The following is a 26,179-nucleotide window of genomic DNA, read 5'->3' on the forward strand; positions in this document are numbered from 1 at the left end:
ACGTGGGCGTTCCCGCCATCATTTGTGTCACGGAGTACAGTAAACAAAGGAATGATGAGAACGTAATTAAAGCGCGGCAGTGTTGCTGTGGTGCTATCAATAGGAGAAATCCATTAAACTGTAAATCAGCAGTGACCATCAATCCGGCTTTTTATTGCTTTGATTACATGTGGGCGAAAACACGCCGTGCTTATGCAGCAGAATACACCGATAGGCACTTTGCTATTGCATCTCAACGGTGCACACGAGTAAAACATGTTGCGTTAATTGTCAGTTAATAACAACTACGGACATTTCTGAGACAGGACCGTTCCCGGTAAGACACCAGACTCGACACTTTAGAATCCTTTTACGGCTTTTCTTTTTATATCTAAAGCCGCAGCTTAAGTTGTCACAGATTAAATTTCCATAGCCGCAGTGCGAACAGATATTGGGTGAATGAGTTTAACTTTCAGTCAGACGGCATCTAACGCACAGAGCCCCTTCCACTGCGGTTTGCAGACAGCTCCCAGGTAGAACACTACATCCATATTGCATTTACATTTCAGGAGCGAGAAAAAAACTTCTTCTGCAGCTCTGAACAAAAACAGCCTCTGCAGAAAAAGGGTACAAACATCATCCAGACTCTGCAACTTTTCCTGCCTCCTTCAAGAATTTATTGAGGGGGGGGGGAAAGCTTGTGAGAGATGACATGACGGGGGGATATGAACGCTGCTGTGGGGCCTGGCGCAAGTATGATGTTCGACGTATGCAAATCTTAACAAAGCTCTCCCGCGCAAAAAGTACGTCTGCGCTCTGATGCGCACACGCGTAGCGGCAGGTATGAGGTCAGAGGGGTTCACATGCGACAAGTCAAAGCACATCAGAGGAGAGCTCCTCGCGTATCGCAGAGGGGAGCACCAAAGGCAAAAACAACTCAGCGCTGCTACGCGCCACGGGAGGAACTTCTGTGAACTACTGCTTCAGAAAAAGTGAACACACAAGATCCTTGGAAACAGATGGTATTGTGATGTGCGGCGTCTATGCATCACTCTGATCAGTCACGCAGTTTTTGTGAAAGCACATGAGGTTTTCATAGAGGTTTCGAGGCAGGGGGAAGCTTTGAGGGAGGCAACGGGTTTAGAGAACTTTTTCTTGGTAGGCACCGCCTGTGTTGCAGCCTTGGTCGGAACGGCACGTGTGATTGGGCAACAGGGTGGCGTTGTGAGTAGTTTTGCTGATAACGTGGCTTAAAGTGGCACCGCTGGCCCACGTGATGCTTAAAGTGTGGAAGTGAGCAGCGGCAGTAGCATGAAAGTGGCTACACGCAGCAATTAAACACCAGTAATTCATGACTTTAATCCCTCTAGGCGGCTCTTTATATCTCTAGGTTGGATTTCACAGAGAATATCTCATGGCACAAAAATGAGATTGCCTTACCTCTTGAGGTAAATGTTTTATTCTTTTTGGTGCAAGCACAGCTCAAGTTTCCAAAACTTTTTGCACTTGTAGATGGAAAAAGTGAAATTTCCCATCGAAGCCCTTAAAGTTTCACTACTCGACTCCGGAGCGAGGTGTATGGGATGATGAAACACGCAGGTAACACGTCCGCAAATGCAACAGGACTCGGAGCGCCGAGGCTGTGGTCGTACGCTGAGAAGCATGACCCCCCCTTTTTTTTTTCGCCGGGCTTTCTTCTTCTCCTTTCACAGTTGTCGGGACACGCGCGTTTCCATTTACGGAACCACAGAAGAATGCAGACGGCTCACTCATCGCGCTGTCGAGCCGAGATTGGAAGTAGTTTGCTTAGGGTTTCGTTTCTTGACACATTTAGGATTGTGTCCTTTGGACTAGAACCACCATCGGTGCAACCCCTAGCCCACGTCGGTCTCAGTTCCGAGCGTCAAACTGTCGTCACTTTGTATGTAAACTAACATTTGGACGTGTTTGAGCGGTCAGGAGCTGGAAAGAGTTGGAGTGAACGAATAGAGGAGGAAAAAATGAATGAAAAGCTAATAAAGAAAGGCTTAGAAGATACAGTGATCAGCCACAACAGTAAAACCATCTTGACCATCTTGTGATAATTCAGTGTTCTGCTGGGAAACTTTTGGACATGCCATTCATTGGTGTGGATGTTACTTAGACATGTAGCACCCCCCTGACCAGACCAGACACCACCACCCCATAGCAATGACACTCCTTGATGGAGAAAGCGCCTTAGGATCAACTAAAAAAAAACATGAAGAACAGCACAAGGTGTTGACCTGGCCTCCAAATTCACTAGATCCCAAACTGATCAAGTATCTGTGGGATGATCCACAGAAGCCCCTCCCCTCAAAGACCCCCACTAACAACATTCTGTAGCCAGACACCACAGGACACCCTCAGAAGGCCCATATCCATTCTCTGATGAGTCACAACTGTTTTGGAGGCACAAGGAACACCTACACAATATTAGGAATGTGGTCATAATGTTATGACTGATCGGTGTATATAAACTAACAGTGTGCATACCAGTTGTTGGACCGGTCAGGCACTGGAACGAGTGAGAGCGATCAGTCAGAGGAAAGCCAAACGAATGCACAGAGGCTCAGCAGATATGTTAATTTCCAATCACTTCCTCACTAAGTTAATAAAAGACGTAATCCAAAGAGCATTGTGTTGCCTCCTAAATGTATTTGGTGCCGCAAATTAGTTTTACAAAAATGCAACACAGAGGAAATGAGTGAAGAGAACTGAAAGGGTTGTTACTTACATCCTGATAAAAAACCCATCAGAAAGAATGTCATGTCACAAGCTTATATTCCACAGTTTAGAACGTATTAAATTCACAACTGACTGTAATAAGACGGATCTCTTTGCAGCCTTGCGGCTTCTGCATAAAAAGAAGCATCAAGGTGTTAGCTCGCTGAAAGGGCAGCTCGGCCTTGATCTCCATTTGAGGTGTGAATCATGTCATCACCCTCGCCAAAGACGAGGGGGCACCCAGACTTGAACTGGGGACCTCTTGATCTGCAGTCAAGTGCTCTGCCACTGAGGTATAACCCCCCCTCCTTCTCCTGCCCTCACGACCCGAGGCCTCCGTGTGGAGATTCTACCACTCAGCTAGTCGCGGGCTTGATCTCCGCTGCTCGGCTAAATTCCACATGACAAAGACAACTCGGGCCGGCAGACTTTAGGAAGTGGGAAGGAAATTCAACCCCTCATGTCATCCTACATCTGCTCTGAGAGAACCCAACCAGCTCCGGGGTGTTTTCCTGCGCTGATTAAGTGCTGACAGTATATACGGAGGGCTGCAAATGAAAGGAGACTGCTCTTATGGATATCACTGAGGCGCCATTAATGCGATTGTGTTGCCGTGATGGAAACAAAAAACGCACACATTAAATAATTCACAGCTCGAATTATCTGCTAGAGGAAGTGGCCTTGTCTTCGTATGCAAACAGTCCAGACCCTGAACATCACTCTAATGCACCGACGTGTGGTTGCGTGGGTAAAACGGGGAAGTCTGCTGGGTAGTTGCTGCGTTTCGTCAAAATCATTTGACCTTAATGTTCCGACGGACATGAGAAGGGCTTGCACAAATGTTTTGCTTTGATAAAAGCTGTGATTGTGAGCCAAAGTAAGTACTCTGAAAGGGGTCCTGTTAGAGGAGAGGTGGGAATGCGGCGGAGTGGGGGGAGTGTTCTGGGATTTCCCCAGCAGAGCTTTGGGGCGGATTGCATCTTTGTGGATATGATGGAAAACAGGAGGAGGGGGATGACAGACTTTAGGCTCTTTTCGAGTACTGCGGGACATAGGCGCCGTAACTTAGGCACTTAGCCTTCGCTGGTACGAGCCATTTATAGTTGTGCACTGTACGCTAACAAACGCTAGTTAGCACTGTGTCTTTTTTGCAAGTCGGGTTAATTTTGGTTTCTACTTCCTGCTTCACATTCAACAACGGAAACTGGAAGTTTTGGCGAAATTTTGCCAAAGATGAAATGTTTGCATCTCCGAACCTCCTCAGTTAACCTTTCCTCGATGTGCTCCATCTTTATTGATCCAAAACAATCAATTCGAAAATTGCAGAGAGGAGGAGAAGCAGCCGGAAAATACTAAAGCAGAAACGCGCTACTACCAAGTTGACCAATCGCAGCTCTTGTGGTCTTGCGGCATTGGGAGGTGCACATCAGGCTACGGCGTCAGGGTCTGCGTAGGGTCTGGGTATGTCGGCAAAACTTCTGCGTCAATTTGACCGCCTATTACCGTAGCCGCGGCCACACAGATGCACCTCTCTCCCGTATGCAAGCTAGAACCAGCTTCATCACTATTCATAAGCACTTCACACAGTTTCATTCTGCTATAGTTCTTATAAACTCTGTGTTGTTTTGCCGCCTCATGTGTTATTTAGGGAGTGTTTTTGTGTCGGGAGCAGGAAAAAAAAAATCGATAGTTTTTATTTTACCTAGCACAGCTACACGGGGAGGTCGGTGTAAATTAATATGCCGTTCGATATGCTTATTTATTTAAGAAATGATTTATTGCTGACACATCTGACAACTAACAAGGTGAGTTTTGCAATGAATAAATTTAAGGGGAGAAAAAGTTTTACGACTGGGTAGGAGTCTATATTATGATGGACTTATGCTGCAGCATGTCTCCGGTATTCGAGGCTGCTCACTTGTGAACACAGTCACCTATAAAATGACTAACATGTCCCGTACGTCTGCGTGCATGGGAAGCTTCCACGTTGGGGTGATAAATACCCGTGTGTCTGCTTCAGGTGCGTGTAAACATGCCTGCGTTTCCGCTTTGAAGCAGGCGCATTTCACAGGTGACCTCCCGGCACAAGACAATGAAAGAGACCAGCGCAGAGAGGGAGTGGGAGAGGGAGAGGGAGAGGGTGGGAGGCTGCTACAAAGGCACTAATGAGGTGGGCGGAGGAACCGGGGACTTGTTTGCAGTTCCGCCGGGACGACGGTCTGGAGACAAAGAGATGCTAAACGCCCCCATAACCCTTTGTGGATTTATCGCACCGAGGGCAGGAGGCATCGCCCTTGGCCAGATGTGACCCTCTTCTGACATGTCATACGCAGCGCAAACGAACCACGGACTAATGAGAGCGGCAGAAACATGAAGACGGATTTAGTATTTAGCAAAAGAAATTTGCATGAAAGCTCAAGTGATTACGCTCATTATTCTGAAGCATAATTATTATAATTATCGCAAGTTTTGCACTGACGTCCTCAGATGACGATTAAGCGTTTTGTTCCTTTCTCTCTATTTATCTCCTTTTGAATGTTGAGCACTTTGTTTGGGTAAAGAAATGCCAGCAAGTTTAGCACATGTACGAATAGAGCGTGTGCCGTTTAATTAATAACTGTGGTTAGAAATCTAGAGATTGCGCTTTCAAAGAAAAGGGATCTTTGCAAAGTTCCGACTGAAACTGCACCGCGAGTTTCTCTTAGCTGTTCCCCCTGCTCGGTCGGAGGGAGACTTAAAAGCGAGCGAGGAGAATTTGGCAGTGAAAAGAGCAAATTATAAGGCCAGCGTAATGATTTTTAAGTTCAATGATTCTCTTTCGGTTGGATTTAACAAGTTGCAGAGGGGCCGCGGCAAACTGTACGTGCTGTGTTTACAGGAAAAAAAGTGCAAACGCTAAATCAATCTGTTTTAATCAATGACACAAAGGATGACTGCTAAACACCCGGAGCCCTGATTGTTATTAAATTAGTGTTCAAATTAAAAAATCATAAAATAAATGGGAAGACAACAAAAGCCCTTTGTGATGTACGGAAACACAAGTTGGAAAACTGCAAAGCCTCGTCAGGAAATCACTCAAAGGAGTGTCGTCGTGACACTACATAAATATGCTAGCCATAACACAGCACGTAAACAAAGAGCATATTAAGAGTCCCGTGGGAAGCCAGACGTCAGACGGACATGCCATATTTCAGATAGCGACAGGCAGACACATAACTCTGCTAAACGTCCTCCCGTTACGTGTCTTCGGTGCCGAGACGTCAGCCGAGTCAGTGCAAACAAACTCTGCCTCCCTTCCCATGATCCCTGTCACGGGGTTACAGCCGCTCTCCATTCGAGTCTATCACCGCGTGTCGGGAAAGTGTAAATGACTTTGTCCCCCCAATCAGGACCTCGCTGCTCCCGTGTTGCTTTAAGTGTGACACGGGTGACCTGTAGGAACCGCTCCCAGCCCCCGGCGCGGGAAGTAATAAAGCAGTCAACAAACTCTAGCTCGCGCGCACGCTCGCACACATCCCTCCGCGTGATCCCACCGTCTGGCTACGGCCTTATTGGGAATCTGGCAGAAGTAATAATAGGAACAGCACTGGTAGCACGTTCCCAGCAGTGCTGAGTGAGGACTTTTACCACTCCGAGCACTTCACACTTCATTACCGAAACACTGTCTTCACCATTTAGTGGAGCCAGCAGTTGCAATAATTAGCTATAATAAGCTCTGGATGATGTTATGACACTATGAGACTTTTTACGACTAATATTTCCAAAGACTGCGAACAGCACGCCCACTCCTCTGCAATTTAAAGACCCACCCTGGGCACTCCCTCTCTCCATCTCCCTCTCCCTCTCTCTCTCTCTCCATCTCCCCATGCAAGCGTGAGTGTGATTAAGAATTGACATAACTAATAGCCTCCCCCAATAACGCAGGTAGAGAGAGAAGCAGTTCACAGTCTCACAAGGACCAGCGGGCTTAAAAGTGCTTTCAGCTTACTAATAATGAGCTCGATATCCCAACATCCTCGCCGCTGAGTGCGTACTCAACCCCGAAAGCTACTATGAGAGGTGTTTTGCACAGCTCTAGATCACTGGCAAAGGAAGGCGACAACACTTTATGTGCAAAAAAAACATTTGCAAATTCCATAATTTGGTGATTTTTGAAGAAGGGAAAAAAAAACAGCCTCTGCAGCAAGGTTGAAAATACGTGTAACAAACAGAAATGTTGGCTATACTTGTCCACTTGTTTGGGCTGTTGTTGGTTCTTTAGTTTTGCTCCTATTAGGGAGGCCATTCGGCATCGGTAGATTGGTATCGGGGCCGATTCAGGCGTTCGGTTCGGTATTTGGCTTCAACCAAGCCTGATCTTTAGTAGCTGTTTATTTTAGGTCTACCATAAACCAAAACCACGTCCTTGTAGCGTCAAAACGTCTATTCCTTTGCCTAGCGCCAAAAAAAATGAAAAAGAAGAGGAACCAAAATGTTGAAAACGAAGTCAGTGTGGATGTTTAACGAGGTGGTAGTAGGAGATCGTCGCTCAATACTACCAGCTTGATTCACCACCAAAAATAGAATATGCCGAGTTCTGACAGCCTTATTTATCAGACTTAATCCAGTGGCACGGTGCACACATGATCTCGGAAAATAGTTTAGTTATGATAAGAAAAGCCTCTATGAATCTCCAGGGGAGGACACTCGGATCGGCTGATATTGAATATTAAATGACTGGTATAGGACTGAGGGGCAAAAAGGTTTGATCCTTAGCACCTATAACAAAAAAGATTGGACTAAGGATTTCTCTGTATGGGTGTGAAACCTAGATTTTAGTATGCGGCCACTGTATTTACCTCTCTTGTTTGTGTTCATTGGTTCTTTGTTTAGCGCTTCCGGTGGTGAACTGCACTGTGGGCATTCTCATTCCGGGTCAAGCCAAACTTTCAACCAGTGACCCTCACCCTCAAAGGCAAAACACTCTAAGCTTGTTGGAAGACTGAAGACACATTCCATAAACTTTCACTGGACGAAGGCTGGCAGTAGACACAACATGAAAGAAACTTGTTTTTGCAGCTCCTTTTGATGCGGTGACAAGTCAAGCAATCATATATGCTTGCTCCATGCATTGCCGTGTTATATTTAAAGTCATTGTCTGTTCCCCACCCCCTCGTTGATGAGTAGGAGTACTTGACTGACACTCAACAGCTGGCAGTGACGGGTTGCCATTGACGTACCGTGACACTAATCCGTAAATCAGTATTTGAATGGGTGCTCAAACAAAAAAACTGTTGCATATACATCCAAAATTGTATTAACGGGTGACTTGCTAACAGCCATGTATAACATAAGGGGATAAACGTGAGAGAACATAATGCACAACTGGGTGGTTGTTCTATCAGAGCTAAATAAATGTTCAGTTCTGGTTCAGCGTTAGAGTACAAGCCTGTCATGACAAATGTTACGATGATGGATAGTGTTATGGCTCCGCAAAGAATGAGAGAGAAACAGAGTCTTTAAAAAAACAAAAGGCTATTTCATCACCTCTGCCAGGACTCTATATGAAACAGAAAAAGGCTGATTCTTAACAACTGTAATGGAAAAAGGCAATATGATTGGAGGGTGAGTCTGTGCATAAAACCCAGGCTTGTTCCCCGAAGAATGGTAGGTAGGGGTTAAGCGGTACGAAGGTAGGAAGTGACCAGGGGTGCCTTAACCCTGCCATGCACAGACGAGTGCTAGGTCAGACCCTGTTGGTGAAAATAGGTGACAAACGAGCTAAACATGATCAAAGCCTCCAATAGTAGGAGTGTTCAACATCATTATACGGAAAACTCGTGGTCATCTATTTATCTGGTGGATGTCCCCATATCTCTCCTCTTCATTTAATGCTTATGTCTTAACTCAGTCCAATAGAGGCGAATTGGCCAACAAATAACTGTCCAATAATTAGGTGCTAGACCTTGGTCATGTAAATTAAAGATCTTTTCCACAGAAATAGTCTAAAAAGGTAAATAAGGAAGCAGAGAAGGAGCTTGTGTTGGGCTAACCCTCAGACGGGACCAATGAGCTGACTCACTGCCACCGTTATCAACTCTGAGATTCTTCTGATATCAAAGTCCCAGGATCCCACCACGTCACTCGTTCACCGCTGAGGTGGGAGATTGAAGAGGTGGTTCAGGACCAGAGAGTCAGAGAGAGCGAAAGGGAGGGAAGATGAGAGAGATAAGTATCAGCAGCTGCTATCAGACCTAGCTGCATGTGGTTCCAAGCCTAAACCTGGTAGTTTATCTATAATGGGCAATCGCTGCCTTTGGAAGTCACCCAAACCCATTGGGAGGACCCACGACGGAGGGGCAGTCCACTTCTTAAGCCTTAAATCTGAGGTGGAGATCTTGAAAAAAGGGGAAATGCTAAAAGAATGTTTCATGCACTCTTTCGGAACAGGTTCACACGAGAATTAAAGTCTTAATTAAGCAACTTTGTGTTCTTTGAAAGTTAGCAGAGGCCTTCTGCAGTTGTGTCAGAGAGCATGAAGCCACGTGACCGAGAGGCGTGTGCTGCCAACGTGCCACCGCGCATCTCCTCTTCTGCAGTGACTTTTATATGGCCTTGGCTGGTGGCAGGGAGCCTCCTCTGTGGCGGACCACTAAGCCAAATTGATTAGATGAAGGCCTTCCCCTTTGATTGTGTCAACCCCGCCCCACGCGCAATCTCTTTAATGGCATCCCAGGAACCCTGTCGCCACGGAGCTTCAAGGACCAAGGGGCAGAGATCCAAGAGATTCACCGGAGGAGGAGGAGGAGGAGGTCGCGGAGGAGTGGACAATTCGTCATTACGCCCCAAGCGTGACTTGGCAGGGGCTGAAACTTATAAAGTGTTCACAGCGTAAAACGGAATCAACTTTACAGAAAAAGAAGTCCTCGTGAAAGTATCCCTGCAATCAGCGTGGCGATCTTCAGCCACTGTTTTAAAGCCACTCCACGTCAATGTCAAAGTAGTTTTAACGGATGTCAATGGCGCTCCAGCTTCTCCCATTTCCTGATTGTGTGCCATGAAAACAACTATCGGGCTTCTATTAAAAACCTAAAAATAGAGGTCCTCACGGAAAAGCAGACGGGAGAGAGAGTCAGGTTCGAGATAGAAACGCTACTGGGACGTCCACGGCGGTTTGTGTGACCTTCTGAATACCCTTTAACATATGTAATTGTGTCGAGAAGGTCAATTACACTGATCCTTGAGAATGTCCTGCCCAGGTTCAGTGCTATAGAAAACGTGATGCTTGAGAAACAAAGCAGATCAGCTTAGTTGCTTATGGCCAAGCCTGGTTTACCATATATTCCTTTCCGTTTGTCTGCAGGTGGTAGAAGCAGGAGAACAAATCCATCCAAGCTTCAATTTGATCACGTAGCATTTCAGCTTCAGATATTGTTACCGTCACTGTAGGCTGCTAACCCGTTGCACTATTCCCGTCTGTGTTTGTTCCTTAGAGGCTGTCAGTGGTTTAAACAAACAGCATGACAAATTCCAACCTGAACTGCTGGTGATATGAGTAAAGTAAGCTCCTGGATCAAATAAATGAACCCCAGTAAAACTCTTTGAGCGACAGAGAACAGTGCATTCAGTGTCGAAGCAAGCGCCATTAAGATCTGGCTCTCGTTGAAAGTTTCTGACATTTTCTCTTTCTTCTGAAAACTTAGCGTGAAGTGGAGGCCGAGGCGGCTCCGGCATCCGTGTAATTATGGGAAAATTACATTCATTATTGTAATTTACATCTCATCTCCAATCCAATTATTAGCAGTTTGACCTGCGTGGCACACGTTAGCATGGGAATCTAAAACGGGCTCCCAAGGCGCCGGCGAGGGAGGGGTGGATGACGGAAAGAAAGCGAGTGGTAGAGTTAGGGACTTTGGGAGTTGAGGGAGGAGAAAAACAATCAATATATCTCTGAAAAGATGATGATTTTAAATAGCCATAATTCCCTGTCTCGGAGCACAGCTGCCAAGGGCGCCACTGCTACACTTTGATGTCTGATGTGCAATATCGCTGCCAGTAATTCGCTCATCTGCATCTCTGGAGGGACCATCGCCTGTCCGTCTCCTTCATCTGCCTCACCACGTACGGTATACGCGATGCCAGTCAGCTTGTCAACGAAGAATAAGACAAACACAAAAGAGTTGATGTATATACACCAGTCAGCCACAACATTATGACCACTGATAGGAGAAGTAAATAACATCAGACATCTTGTGACAATTCAGTGTTCTGCTGGGAAAATTTTGGACCTGGCATTCATTGGTGTGGATGTTACTTAGACATGTAGCACCCACCTAGACCAGACCAGGCACCCCCACCCCATAGCAAGGAGACTCCTTGATGGCAGCAGCCATCCCCAGCAGGATGCAGCCTGACACAAATATGCTTTAAGAACAACTCAAAAAAACACGAAGAACAGCAGAAGGTATTGACCTGGCCTCCAAATTCACTAGATCCCAAACTGATCAAGTATCTGTGGGATGATCCACAGAGGCCCCTCCCCTCAAAGGCCCCCCCACTAACAACATAGTGTTGCCAGACACCACATGACACCCTCAGAAGGCCCATGTCCATTCTCTGATGAGTCTTTGGAGACACAAGGGAGACCTACACAATATTAGGAAGGTGGTCATAATGTTATGCCTGATCGGTGTACGTTATATATATATATATAGATTCTGAGAAACAAACACTGCACGTATTCTTAGTTGTATCCTGTTGATAATACTCTACTTCACCACAACAAACCATATAATTGTCTTCACCTGCTACCTCCTTTTCTTTCTATGTCCTTCACTGTCATTATCTCCAAAACACTGCTATAGATATAACCATGGAAGACGCCATGTGTAGGAAGCAATCAGTTCTCCCGCTTTGCCGCAGTCTACAGTAAGACATACAATTTACAGGCCATCCAAAGGACAACCTTAGATGTGTTCGTGTGGGCGGATAGAGCTTTCATAAGATCACCATGGTGACAGAATAAAAAGGCCAAGAAGGTCAAACAAGGTTTTAACTTTTAATGTATTGTTTTATTATTAAATTTCCTGTTTACTGTATCTGCAGTGTTTTAGTTTCCTTCATCGTTATGTCCAGCGAAGATCTGCCGGGCCGATCAGCACTGTGGAGTCTACTGATGTCTCTGATAGGACTGCCCAAGGTATATTTTCCTCTGTATTGTTTGAAACACAACTACAATGCATCCAAATGGGTTGTTACTAAACTCGGAAGGGCAAAATACGATCGTTTACTGACCCATAAAACTTTTGTGTCATTTGTATTCTTTCAGGAGATATTTAGATCTGCGTATATCCATATAGTGGAAGTGACTGGGGCACCGAAACGCAGCCTCTAAATAACACATTATCTGCTAGTTTTTTGCATCATGGCTGAATATTTTTCCAATTCTGAGGCTGTGGACGAACCATAGCACTAGCAAAGTACAGGTAAACAAGCCGACCGTCGTGGGTGCGCACGGCGCTCAGAGATGACATCATCCAGATTGGAAGACATCGTCCGGAGTCTGTAGGTCAATCTACAGACCCCGGAAGATGATAACAGGTAACTCAACGGGGAATAGCACTAGCGTACGATAACAAAAAATTGGTGAAATGAACAAGTTTCGTGGCAGATAATGCGTTATTTAGAGGCTGCGTTTCGGTGCCCCAGTCACTCCCACTATATGGATATACGCAGATCTAAATATCTCCCAAAGGTCTACAAATGACACAAAAGTTATATGGGTGAGTAAACGATTGTATTTTATGCCAGAAATAAGGTCCAGGTTGTAAAAAAACAGTAGTTCCCCTTTAAATGGAGTTTTTTTTCAGTGGACGGTATTTATAAGTTATCGTTTCCCCGTATGCAAACAGCTGTAGAAGCAACAAATCATTACTGCAGAGTCTTTGTTGTGGAAGGGGATAAAAGACACATCATGTCTCAGAAATCGTAGTCACATTTTGAACGTTGGTTTGTTTGAAGCTCCTTGACATTAAGGTCAGACAGCATCAAACCAATCTGCTTTTCAAAGTGTGCCACTGCTTTGCTTCCAGGCTGCCGTTGGAACATTCTCAAGGACAATTTCCATCCGTCTCCGCAGTCTATCAGGCCGGAGAGAACTCTTATGTTAAGGCGGGAGTCAACTGTTCGTTCATGTGCGATAGCGTGTCAGTCCAAACCTGCATGTGAGTTTCGGGCTTTTCAGCGTCTGAGGTGTCCTTTCAAGTTTTCGGACAGCTCTGCATCAGCTCACCGGTTCCACTTCACGGGACGCGAATACGCGGACACGACCGACGGCCGAGTCGCTCGCCCGTGTCCCGGCTGCGTGAGCCCGTGCGCGTCCACCTTGCTCGGGCATGTGTGCTCTTGCTCATGCATGACTGAGCATCTCACCGCGTCTCAATTCTTTCCGTCGTCTCAGTTCCTACCTGCCTGTCTAAGCTGGTGCAATGCCGGTCCCCGGACACACTGCGCAGCCTTGACAGGCGCTCGATTCCACACAAGACACCCGGAGCGTGTCAAAGAAAACACTGTCTGGCCGGTTTGCAGAGTGGAGTGGAAAAAGTTGACTTTTGTGTTTTGTTTTTTTTGTATTTTGGTTTTACTTCAGGTAGGATTACACCGGCCCGTTACACAGTTCACCAACAAAAACCTCCTAACTAAATAAATCAGATATGTTTTGGCAACTCAGAACAATAACATAACTTTACAATTCTAAAATTGAATTTACCTGAACTTCATACCAAAGAATAAACACACATATAAAAAGCTGAAAATAAGCCTCGGTCCTGACTGCGGTTCGGATTCAATCCCTTTTGTTATGCTTGGCTTCACAAGTAACTTTTAGCTTTCAGATATCAGCTTTCATGTCCCTGACCTTTAAAGCCTTTTGCATTTTGAAATCCTGCTCGTGGCACATATTCCCTGCTCATTCGTAAGAAATCACAGCGCCGGCCTTAAGGTGCTAGTCATCCTGATGCTAATTTTTCACTTCTTGCATCAGACGACTGCTTTTTCTATTTTATTCCGTTCCTTTCAATAACGTGAATTGCTTTGGCTGGAAGGTAGAAAATTCACTTCAAGCTCTACAGTATTCCAGTGGAGGTGGCAGTTTAATATGAGTTTTTCACATTTCTTTTCATACTTCCAGGGGTAATTGCAATTTTAGCGGCGTGTGAAAAGCTGTAGTAGAATTAAACACTTAATTCGGTCTCGCTTTTAAAAATTCATCATCACAACTGTGATAATAACTTCCTCTTAAGGTCAGGTCATACTGTTCAAGGTGGTATCGTCATTGGTACTCACTGGATAGCAGAGCGGACGGAGTGACCTCGATCTCGCTGGCGGCCTGGTAGGGCTGGAAGGCCGAGGCTGAACCCATGTCGCTGGGGTACGGTTCTGGACTCTGGGTGCCTGTAGAGCTGGCGCTGGTACCGTCGCCTCCATTGTGTGGATCCTGCTCTTCGTACACTGCGACCAGCTGGAAAGATGAATGAAAACAAGTATTTGTGAGTGTTTTGGAGTGATGTGTTAATACTTACAGCTACTGTGTGCGGGTACTCTATATGCTTTACTATTCTTTATATACACCGATCAGGCATAACATTATGTTGTGCAGTAACATGAATCACGAATATTGCAGTAAAACACACTCTCTCTCTCTGTAGCCGGATATCAGTACCAAGGAACAAACTTTGGACTCGCAGCCTTGGCAGGTCGGACTTGTCCAGCTGGGATCTGAAGTACCAGCGATAGGTAGGACATTCCATAATTTTAACAGCAGCGTACTTGATGAGGCCCGCGAGATGCATTCTGGGATACCTGGCCGTCCCAAGTCCACGCAATTTACCTCCTGATGCATCCTTGATCAAAGAGGCGGGGCAAGAACATGAGGGACGGCAATTGGTCAGATGCGTACTTAGGCAGCGACTGATGACATTTCAGTCCATCAAATCAACAAGAAGACCTTTATAGAAAAGAGTGCATACTGATAAACGCCCAACATCTGCATATGTCCCATTCTAGCAAAGGTTTCCAAGGCCAGGAGGGGACAGGTCTCCATATGACTGATCATCAGCCACCTTAACAAGACGGCGGCCCTTCAGAAACACTAGACTCCTCTTTCACAAACAACAGATAACATAAGAGTTAAGGAAATACTGTGGAACCTGTAGTAGTGCAGGTAGCAGCTAGCATACCTTGTTACTAGACAACTAACAAGAGGCCTAACCTCTTACTCCATCCAGACAGAGCAGCACACTATGTTACCTGCGACAACAGTATGTATAATACAGCAGACTTGAGATGAGTGCCTTTTTATGACTTTGTGCTGCCTGCAAATCTATGCAATGGAAAGCCTTGAGAGAGCAACCAACAAAGAAGGTATTAGTCGCCGTTGGGAGCAAACAGCTTTCGTGTATCCCCCATTCTTATTTGTCTGAAGGTAAAAATAGCACAAGTGTTTTCCGTGTATTTGCTGTTTTCCATCACCGCGACGTTCGCAAATCTGCATATAAACAAGTTTAGAAGCCCCGGCTCCTCTCTCTCTTTTTTGATATATATTCAATTCATATGCGGAGGATGATGCTTAAGTGTGTACGTGCATCTGCGTCTGAATTTATGCCTTCCTGCGAGCGTGCCCGCGTGCTTTACCGCCGCTGTAATTCACGGCGACGTCTCTCACACTGGTTTTGCACAATTAAAGCAGACTGCTTATTTATTTATTTATTTATTTATTTATTTTCTTCCCCTCTAAGACGTTTCCTCGCATTCCGACGCCGTCTCCATCACCGACTGAAGGCTTCGCCCATTTCACTCTAATCACGTTCCATTCCGATCTCGAAATTACATTCCTCAGGTTGTAAGGGTTTATCGCAAATTTGCTCAGCGCTCCGGAGAGGCAATCAGGAAGGAAAGAGATCTGCTGCGACAAAATAAGAATAAGAAGGCCTCAGTGTTGGAAATCAGGCAGTTTGAGGAGGTAATATCCAGCAGCTTGGGTTATTGTTAAACGTGGAAAGGCTTGAAAGGAGGCTTTGTGTTTAACCGCACGTAGAGGTAAAAATATCAATGAGTGCGGCTCGGTGAAAGAAACGCTTGGTTATTTTGGGAATTTGAGAGTTTCTGTGTTTGCTTGAGTGATAAAATACAGCTTTGGATACATATTTTCATCGGGATATTAAGCTTAGCGAAGACGCAGAGGCAGCCGTGAAGACTAACCAGAGTGAAGGGCCGTTCCTCACAGGTTTTCACGCTGTACGTTCGAGCCAATGAATCATTAGCGACAAAGTAATCAGGCCTCCCATTCATATGTTGCGGGGACTATTTAGCATCCCGACAAGCCCTCTGCCTGCCAGCTGCCCATTTAGAGTAAGTGGTGAATGCTGTTGTCGCTGTGATTCATTTTTAAACACATTCCAAATCCCTCTAATTAGGTCCACTTCGCCGGGCCTTGCATCTTTTCAGCAGACACTCCAGAGCACTCCGTCGGTATCGGACATGCGCGGCTAAACTCATCCACACACCCTCCATTTCGTAATCAAATGGGCCCGCATTTATCCCGCATCCAATATTTATGGGCTCTCGAAAGTGCTCGTCCGTCCCCTAAACCGTGAAAGGTCCCCTCTGCTCGGAGATCCGAGGGCTTTTTATAGTCTTCCAACTCGCAAGCCCGAAAGGAAAATGGGACGATCAGCTGGTTTTCAGGCAGTGGAGGCGTCTTTTGTTTCTTTGCAGTGCCCGCAATCGATCAGTTCACCTGAGGTCAGGTTAAATTAGCCCCCAATAAAATGTTTTTCAATAGCACGGTTTAATTTATACCAACTTTGGAAACTACTTGAGCTCATATCAGAAAGATGGATGCAGCAGGCACGGGTATGAGCCATCATTTCATCACTTACATCAAGTCTTTAGCGCTGATGCATATCGTATTAGTCTCAGTCTACCATGAGTTGAATTAACAAATTAAAAAAAAGTTTCTTTTTGATTGCAAACACTTGCGTTTATCCGTCACGCCGCAGCTCCGACACTCCGAGTTATTAATGTCAGCTGTGACCAATGCATACAAACAAGGGTGGAAGAAGGATTTGGAAAGGCCCTGAACCTTTGTTCGACTTGCGCAGGTGTAATAAACTAATAAACACACATGTGCAGCGTGCCGTGGGAGCCAGGTATTGAGAAACGCCCTTTAAAGCGTCCTCTCCAGGCTCTCTTCCCGTCTCCATCCCGTCCTCTAAGAGCAGGGCGCTCTTGGCCGGAGGGAAAACTGACGCAACTCTTTCTGTTGACGGGGACAGAGCTCAAGCGGCAACGCAGTAAAAAGCCATCACAAAACACTTTCCCCCCGCATCTGGGAATTGGTCACAGCCACTTTAGAACTGAGACGATTTCACGTTTATTTTTGTTTTATTCTTCGCCCCCCTCCCCCTCCCCGTGGCAGCCGCACGGCTGGCGCGCAGGGCCGCGTACAGAAGTTTTTCAAAGGAAGGGGGAAAGTTTCTCAGCGGAGCGGCGTGGCTAATTGTCAAGTGGCGTGACAGCAGAGGCTGAGGATGCGGGGGGAGATAGGGAGGGGGGGAGGCGGCGAAAGGGAGTTTTAAGGAGATGCTGCAACCTGCAAATAAAACACACATGCACACACTTCTATCAAAACCAAAGGTGGGAAAAGAGGAGCGAGGGAAAGGGGAGGTGGGGGAGGGGGGAGCACATTACAGGATGTGAGCTGAAGAAATGTTCCAGTTTCCAGTCTCCAGGATAAACTCTGGAGTGATTTGAAAAACCTATTTAGCTCCTACCTGCTTCAGTTGAGAGCAGCGAGGAAAAGAGAAGAACTGACTGAGAGTTATTTCATGGGCCTCTCTCTGCCTCCCTCTCTCTCTCTCTCTCGCTCTCTCTCCAGCAGGGAGCTACAACACTGCCGCTGCCTTAAGCCCCTGGAGCAAGGCTGACACTCATCCACTCTCAGACTGTTCCACTGACTGTCACAGCAGCTGCCAATCAAGCGCTATCTACCTGGAAGCCTGAGGGCTGCAGCAGGGGAGAGGCGAGAGGCAGGGATGGAGAGAGAGAGAGAGAGAAAGAGACGATGATAAAGGCGTGAGAAGAGGCGTGGGATAGGAGAAAAGAAGAGAGGGAGGCTGGGCATTCTGTGCAGCCTCGGAACAAGTTGTATTTGGGATTCAGCATTTCCATATCTATAACAGAGAGAGAGGGAGAGAGAGAGAGGGAGAGAGAAGGGAGACAGGGCGCCGAAAAAACAGAATCTCAGGGATGCTTTCATGTTGGCCTTCTTTGATCTCCTTCTGGTTTTTGGCAGCAAGGTGGTGGAGGAGAAGAAGAAGGGGGAATGGAAAGAAAGCAGCTGGGGGTGGGGTGCGGGGGGAGGGGAACGAGGAGCTGTTTTGACAACCTCTCTCCATCTTTTTTTCCTCCACCAAACGCACCCCACCCAGCTCCAGAGCCTCTGATCTGCCAGGGGGCCCGGGCATTGGGACTGGCACGGCTACAAAACAGCCGTCCCGAGCGTTCAGCGGGAGCTCTGAAGACACGAGACAACAGAGGTTATTAGCAGTCGCCGGGGCGGCGGGCGGCGGCCGGTGGCCGACGGCGGAGACGTGTAATACCTGCGCCGCAACGCTCCGGCGCTAATCCGCGGCTTTTCTCATAGCCGGGAAGGGGGGGCGGCTGACACGAGTCAACCCGCGGGGAAACCTGTCTGCTCGATGCACACCTTCAATTAAAGGGAACATCTTAAGTCGCGCGCCGGGCCGCGTCCTGCTGTGAATATTTATTGCGGCGCATAAAAAAGTCAGCTCCTCGGAGGCAAGATTATTTATTGTTGTTTTTCCTCCTCCCACCAGATCCAAAACTTAACTAATCCAATGTGTGTCTAATGAGCAGTGATTAGAACTTAAGAATGGGAGGATGAGATTAAGATGCTGAGTTCTGTCCCATGATGTCAGCATCACTTCTCTGTTTTTTTTTTTCCTTTGAGAGGAAAGAAGTTATCTGTCACGATGAACAAGTTAATGTTTGTTTCACATATATACTGTCCCTGCTGGAAAACGCAGACCCTCACAGCCACACAAACACACCGGGGTTTCATCTCCCCTCCCTGTCGTTTATCATCATTTTATTGCAAGGGCACCGGGGGGCACAAAGTTATTACAGGTGCAGTGGTGGCGGTGGCGGCGGTGGAAACTGCGAGAGCCACTTACTCCACCTGAAAAGTCCAAGGACTCGGAACTTGTTGAGTAATGGCTGCGGATCGGCCATCCCTCACCCGCACACCGTCTACCCATCCATCTATCTGTCTGTCCATCCATCCGTTCATTTACCGCCTTTCACTTTCTAATGGAACCTTTAAACATCAATCAATTACCTGCACTTCGCTCATCAATGGAGTGCAGTCTTTGATCATATTTTCTTCACTGCAGGGGGAGCAGCCCGGGCCTTTTGCATACACTACACCTTTGGATCTTTTATGTTTTCAGTGTTTTTATTGTTTTATCTTCTCTCTTACCATTGATCTCTGCTGGGTATTCCTCTCTTCTGGCTGTCTGGTTCAATAACAGGCCTGAAACCACATGATACTATACCCTACCCACACATTTAGGTGTCTCCTGGATGCATGTAATTGGTTGCAGGTGGCCCATTGGCTTATATGTATACACCAATCAGGCATAACAGTATGACCATCTTCCTAATATTGTGTAGGTCTCCCTTGTGCCTCCAAAACAGTTGTGACTCATCAGAGAATGGACATGGGCCTTCTGAGGGTGTCCTGTGGTGTCTGGCAACACAATCTTGTTAGTGGGGGCCTTTGAGGGGAGGTGCCTCTGTGGATCATCCCACAGATACTTGATCAGTTTGGGATCTATTGAATTTGGAGGCCAGGTCAACACCTTGTGCTGTTCTTCATGTTTTTTTTTTTTAGTTGTTCCTAAAGCGTTTTTGTGTGTGTTTCTGTGTCAGGCTGCATCCTGCTGGGGATGGCCGCTGTAAACCATCAAGGAGTGTCTTTGCTATGGGGTTGGGGTGCCTGGTCTGGTCTAGGTGGGTGCTACATGTTTAAGTAATATCCAGGTCCAAAGGTTTCCCAGCAGAACATTGACTTGTCACAAGATTGTCGATGTTATTCACTTCTCCTGTCAGTGGTTTTAATGTTGTGGCTGATCAGTGTATGTGCATGTACGTGATTGGTCGTTTGCATTTAAAATGACACCTTTTTTTTTTTATTTCATGCATCATTTAAACTGCTCGTTGCAGTGTGTTTCTCTATGAAGGCCGCAAGCCGAAATCACTACAACTGCTGCTGGAGTCTTGACCTTCCCACACATTAGAACACTTATCTAACAGAACGTGACCTTTTCCTGTAATATTTTACGACATTAAGCACCATCACGCCGCGCAGACCTGCCTCCTCTTACCCTAGAGTTATGACACACTTTTCAATATTTTATCATTTCATCCTGTCCATTATTTCTCACACGCCATGAGTCGAGCGAACCAACAAAGTGCTTAGTCCTGTATTTTTTTCTTTCCTCTGCTCATTAAGACCATCAAATATTCAGAGAATAAGTCTCAAGCACTCTGGCCTGCCATCACTTGCGCTCCGAATAACCCTCAAATGGCACCCTGCATCGCTTTGGAAACATATGCATATTTCAGGTGCTGTCACACGGGCTCCATGCGAGGGAAGAGCGCCCGGAAAGGCTTGCTCACCAAAAAAAAAAAAAAAAAAAAAAAGAAATGATGACACACACCGCAAAGCAAATGTAATGCTCAAAGATGCTGCGACACACGGAATACATCCTCCGGTTTAGAGCTGCGAGGGCAGTAGCGGAGGAGGGCGGCGTGGAAGTGAAAGGGGAAGGGGGGAGTTTATACGAGCAGGGAGATGACAGGCTCAAAGAAATATAATCCCCCAAAACAAGCCAACGCAGGTCCCGAGATTGGTTTACGCCGGCGCACCCCGCTGAAACATTAAGTCATCGTTTCTTTAACGTCTTTCAAACGAGTGTAGCTGCAGAGGTGGGTGAAGAAAAGGGGGTGGAAAAGAAAATAAAAGGCGGGAGGGGGAGGCGTTACGGTGGACGGACGGAGAGGCGGCGAGGAAAAAATGCACGGAGCAAGCAAAGTTTAACCAGATTAGAGACTCATCCCTTTCAAATCCTACAGGAAGTTCTCGTCCCTGCCTTTGAAGTTTTCCCAGCGCGTTCGGGGAAATGAATTCACACATATTAGCGCCGTGTGCGAACGCTACCTACGCAGTGCTGACAGCAGGGAAAACTCCCACTACGCCCCCACCAACCCCTCTCAACACGTCCCTCCATGTATATTAATACCTTATAACCTCTGGCCATATGTACAGTTCAACCAAATTCAGCCCTGGGAAATAAATATAATCCCTTTATTTTATTTTTTTTATGGAGGCACACAAAGGGCCTTCGCTGTCTGCAAATTAAGAGTGAAAGACCGAAACGGGAGAGGAGGGAGCAATGGCAGGGAGAAGAAAATAAAAAAAATGATGACATACTCATGGAAGCAGTTCGGGTGGGTGTCCGTAGGAAAGTGAGGAACACGATGAGCACCTTACGACCTGGATGGGCCGAATTACCATCAATCACCCGACACTAATTAACACCGAGCAGACGCATGAAATAATGCTGAACTAATCTTGTTCCATCAGCGCCGTCTACACTTAATCATTTTAATTATTATTATTCTAGGTGTGCAGAAATGTGCTAGTGTACTCTCCAAACTTAAGATGTTCTTCTGTTGCATGCACTTTCTTTCCTTTTTTTTTTATTTCCTGTGAAGGGCATTACAACTGGCTGCACCGTAAATGCAGGCCCCAAAATAGTTTTTGTAGTCTGATGATTTGTTTGTGGTATCCCTCTATTGATTTTCATGCCAGCCTGTATTCACTTTGCAGTCTAAACGGAGTTGTTGAGGGCACCTTCAAGTTTGCACCCTCAAACTGGTCCTTAAGAAATCTAATCAATGCAATGAACCCGTACCTTCTCCCACAGTCTTCATCCGGCGCGTCCGCCCACCGCCGCCGCCGCCGCCGCCCCCCCACACCCAATCTAATAATGCCTTTCCTCCCCAGATCCTGATTCACATGCAAAACAACGGCCAGACGCTCTGTCTCGGGGCCGCAAACACACACAAGCACGGATTTGAGTACGTGAGCACACCCACCTACTCGCAAACAAGCTGCAAACACACAGGCGCACAAAAAGTCACAGTTTGCGTATTAGTATTCCTCTCCCAAAGCGATAGCATTAGAAAAACCCATATTCTAACAGTGCCGTTCAGAGGGAAGTGCCCTTCAATCTTTCATTGGTTATGCACAAAGCTAGGAGAGAGTAATTAAAAAGTCCACATCCAGGGACCTCGGCACAGAGAGAGAGAGAGAGAGAAAGAAAAAAGAGAAAGCTTCAAACATTTTCAGGCCTCCCTGGTGGAAAGAGATGGAGGGGAAGAGAAAAGAGGGGAGTGCAGCAGACAGAGAGGGAGGGCCGTATCCTTGTCAAGGCCACGCATCCTCTTTGGTCGACGCGCATGGAAATCGGGTGTCTCGTACCTTTAGCAAGGCCAGACCCGATCATTAATTTGAGGAATCGTCGCGTCACACACTCTTTCCCTAATTGCTTAAGTATTACCGGTGTCAGGAAGTTGGTGGAAAGAATAACTCTCACTCTTTTGGTTCTCAGAGGATCGCACCAATAGCTCACATCCAATACACACTGATCAGTTAGAGAGCTGCAGTTGTTTCCATTGTACTTGGAATGTGCATGAATGTTCTAGACCAGTTGCGTCCAAACTACAACCTGCCTTTCTAATTGGCATGCAGAAACTTCTTAACATTTCTGCCTGTGCGTGGGTTCTCTCCGGGTACTTAACTGGTGATTCTAAATTGGCCGTAGGTGTGCATGTGAGTTTGAATGGTTGTCTGTAAACGCTGCAACATCTCCACAAAACAAGATTAATCAAAGAAGACTTTTGCCACAGGCGTCCAAAAATGGCAGAACCAAAGAAGAACACTTTTCAGACCCAATGGAAAACAAGGGGAAGTGTGTCTGTTGCTGTGATGAAAGGTCAAAATATATATGACCCAAACATCAGACTCATGCTAACAAAGAGTGCCTCACTAAAGTCTAAGGTTAATGTGCTTTTTTAAAAAAAAAAAACAACTCTGCAAATCCAGTTGCCTTTTTAAACACTTTTTGAATATATTATATGTTTACCTGTTGTAAACTGCATTATTTGCATAGAGAGGCCTGTCCTTGTAAAGGAAGCCAAACACCCATCCATAAACAAGTCCGATTTCGGAAGAAATGCTCAAAGTCGGGAATTACGATTCATTTTCTGGCTTTCAGGTGCATACACTGCTACCAAATTAGATTTTTCTTTTTCTTTTTATGGTATCCCTCCCGGGTGGCCTTGGCCCCGTCACCTGGGACGGCCCCGGGTGAGCTGCCGAATAGCCCGGGGGCCATGGACCAACAACAGAGGGCTGTACGTGAGCACAGACTACTTTACATGCAAACGCGATGACTTTGAACTCCAGTCAAATATACTTCAAAAACAAATACCTCAGTGTGCTTGGAATACATTAAATACAAGGTAAATTGGTGGGCTTTGCTGCTTTGTGCTGTGCATTTACCCCACATTCAATGATGAAATTTAACAAAGCACTAGAATAAACAGGAATGGTATTGGATAGTAAGATAATTTAACATTTTAAAGCAGACTACTCAAGAATTCTCTCACTGGATATAATTGGGCGAAATGGCATTATTTTACCAAGAGACAGCAACACACATTAGTTAAATGTCATAATTGTGTGTTGCTAGGTTAAAGGGAGTGTCACTTACTAGTAGAGTATTATCATTATCAAAAGGAGCATTGGCAACAGTTGCTAGATGACTTATGTGGCTTTTAAAGTCAGAGAAAAACAACCCTAATGATGGCACCGGGGTAACCCCAGCTTGGCTCTGGAAGCTACAAATTTGAAACAGAAATCCTGCGTTCCCCAACTGGATGCATGCCGCTTGAAAGATGTGGGCATTTACCAGGAATGGAAAGTCTAATGAATGACATAGCCTGTTATGGAAATGTAGGATCTGGGGTTTTATTAAGCCGCAGTGAAGACAGAAAAATCTGGCTATTGGCCCTTTTAGCTCTAGAAAAGTCTGACTAAGAAGATATATTAAATATCACGAAACGGCCATATACACTAATCAGGCACAACATTAAAACCACTGACGGGAGACGTGAATAACATTGACCTCATCTTGTGACAATACAATGTTGTGCTGGGAACTGTTTGGACCTGGCATTCATTGGTGTGGATGTTACTTAGACATGTAGCACCCACCTAGACCAGACCAGGCACCCCCACCCCATAGCAAAGACACTGTTGATGGAGAAAATGGTTTAGGAACAACTCAAAAAACATGAAACAACAAGATGGCACAAGGTGTTGACCTAGCCTCCAAATACACTAGATCCCAAACTGATCAAGTATCTGTGGGATGATCCACAGAGGGCCAACCGCTCAACCCATAGGACCCACAGGCCCCCCACTAACAACATTCTGTTGCCAGACACCACAGGACACCCTCAGAAGGCCCATGTCCATTCTCTGATGAGTCCCAACTTCCTACACAATGTTAGGAAGGTGGTCATAATGTTATGCCTGATTGGTATAGCTGTGTATGGTGTTCCTCCGCTCCAAAAAGGAAACTGACTGCATTCACATTTAATTCCACCTCGAGGGAAGGGAAGTCTCTACTACCAGGAACAGAAATACAAGCAGGATCAGACTGAAGGGAACAGACACTGGAAACACCTGTAATTGGTATTATACTCCCATCGCCTAGTTACCATATCCCTACCTGTCTCCTGGCGGAGCAGCTGTCAGTGTTGTGCCACTAAGCCAGTCAACTTGTCAATCAGCATGTCAGGTGCTCAGCTTGACTGCTAATCAGCCAGTGAATGCATCAGCTAATGAATAAGCTGGCAAAACCCAGACCGGGGTCCAGTCGGTCGGCCCATCAGCTGGCGTATTACCGAGCGCTCTGCTCTGTGTGTCGGCTACTAGTACACCGACGAGACGTGAGCCAACTAGTGACACGGTCAACCAGCCAGCAAGGAGGTAGCCAAGTGGAGCTAAACGCCTCACTGCTGGCACTGAACGGAGCAGAGACAGATCCAACACCCAAAACACACACATGTATATACACACATGCACACATGCACACAACTAGCCAGTGGGGACAGCACTGTCATTATCTGCCATCTGCAGGCCTGAGTGGCCTTAGCCTGGAGGGGAGAGGAAGCGAAGAGGGGGGAGAGAGGGAGGTGAAGCGAGGGGGGGGTTGCTGGAGAGAGCATGCCCGTCCTTATGTGTGTGCGTTGGCAGGGGAGTAAACACACACAATGTGAGAAGTCGCGCTTTCTAAGTAACACATTGAAACGCCCGGGGAGACGAGAAAGGAGGGAAACGCGCAGGCCTGGGTTTGGGAGAGAATGAATTGTACAACTAAGTGTGTTCGACTCCGTGTGCTCAACAAGAACAGACAGAGCACTGCCACAAGTGGATTTGTGCGGATCCCGTGCAGCAGAAGTAGCTGTTAATGATTGTTGCTTCCTGTTTTGTGTTGACGCTCCTTGAGTCCAGCTCCAGCTTGATTGACAAGCACCTGTGCCGGCTCATGGGCTATAGTCTATAAAGGCAGGTCCTTTGTTTGTCTCTCTCTCTCTTTGTCTATCCACCTTGCTGCAGCCGCACCTGATCCTTGGTACGTCCTTTTCATTTATCTATTAATCTGCACCGATCAGGCACAACATTATGACCACTGACAGGAGAAGCAAATACCGCTAACCATCTTGTGACAATACAACATTGAGCTTTACGCTTTAGGAGCAACTAATGGCACAAGGTGTTGACCTGGCCTCCAAATTCACTAGATCCCAAACTGATCAAGTATCTGTGGGATGATCCACAGAGGCCCCTCCCCTCAAAAGCCCCCCCCGCTAACAACATTCTGTTACCAGACACCACAGGACACCCTCAGAAGGCCCACGTCCATTCTCTGATGAGTCCCAAGGCACAAGGGAGACCTGCACAATATTATTAAGGTGGTCATAATGTTATACCTGATTGGTGTATTTTAATAAACATGTACGCAGCAACATTATGTTGACTTGTTGAACATTTCCCATCCTTGTAGCTGCTGTTCCCTCTTATAATTTTCTGGAATATGTCTACAACACTTTCTGCACCAAGCATGCACATGTTTAGATGTGCATACAGTTATACACCGAAGGATCGGAGAGTGAGGTGGTTTGTAGGAGAAGAAACTTTAAGCCAGGCATGCAAAATGTAAGACGGTGCTGCCTGAGGAATATAACACCGGCAAGGAAA

At 46.3% G+C, this 26,179-nt stretch overlaps 1 protein-coding gene across 1 annotated transcript in view; it reads right to left on the reverse strand.

Moving 5' to 3' along the window:
• LOC311503862 (partitioning defective 3 homolog) overlaps window positions 1-26,179 on the reverse strand; it is a 364,850-nt gene that overhangs the window by 234,975 nt on the left and 103,696 nt on the right. The window contains exon 3 of the mRNA XM_084566761.1: window positions 14,047-14,221. Within this exon, the coding sequence (XP_084422887.1) occupies window positions 14,047-14,221 (175 nt within the window). The remainder of the gene's footprint in view (window positions 1-14,046; window positions 14,222-26,179) is intronic.

The sequence above is a fragment of the Chelon labrosus genome (assembly GCF_963514085.1).
Source record: "Chelon labrosus genome assembly, chromosome: 18".
Lineage (NCBI taxonomy): Eukaryota > Metazoa > Chordata > Actinopteri > Mugiliformes > Mugilidae > Chelon > Chelon labrosus.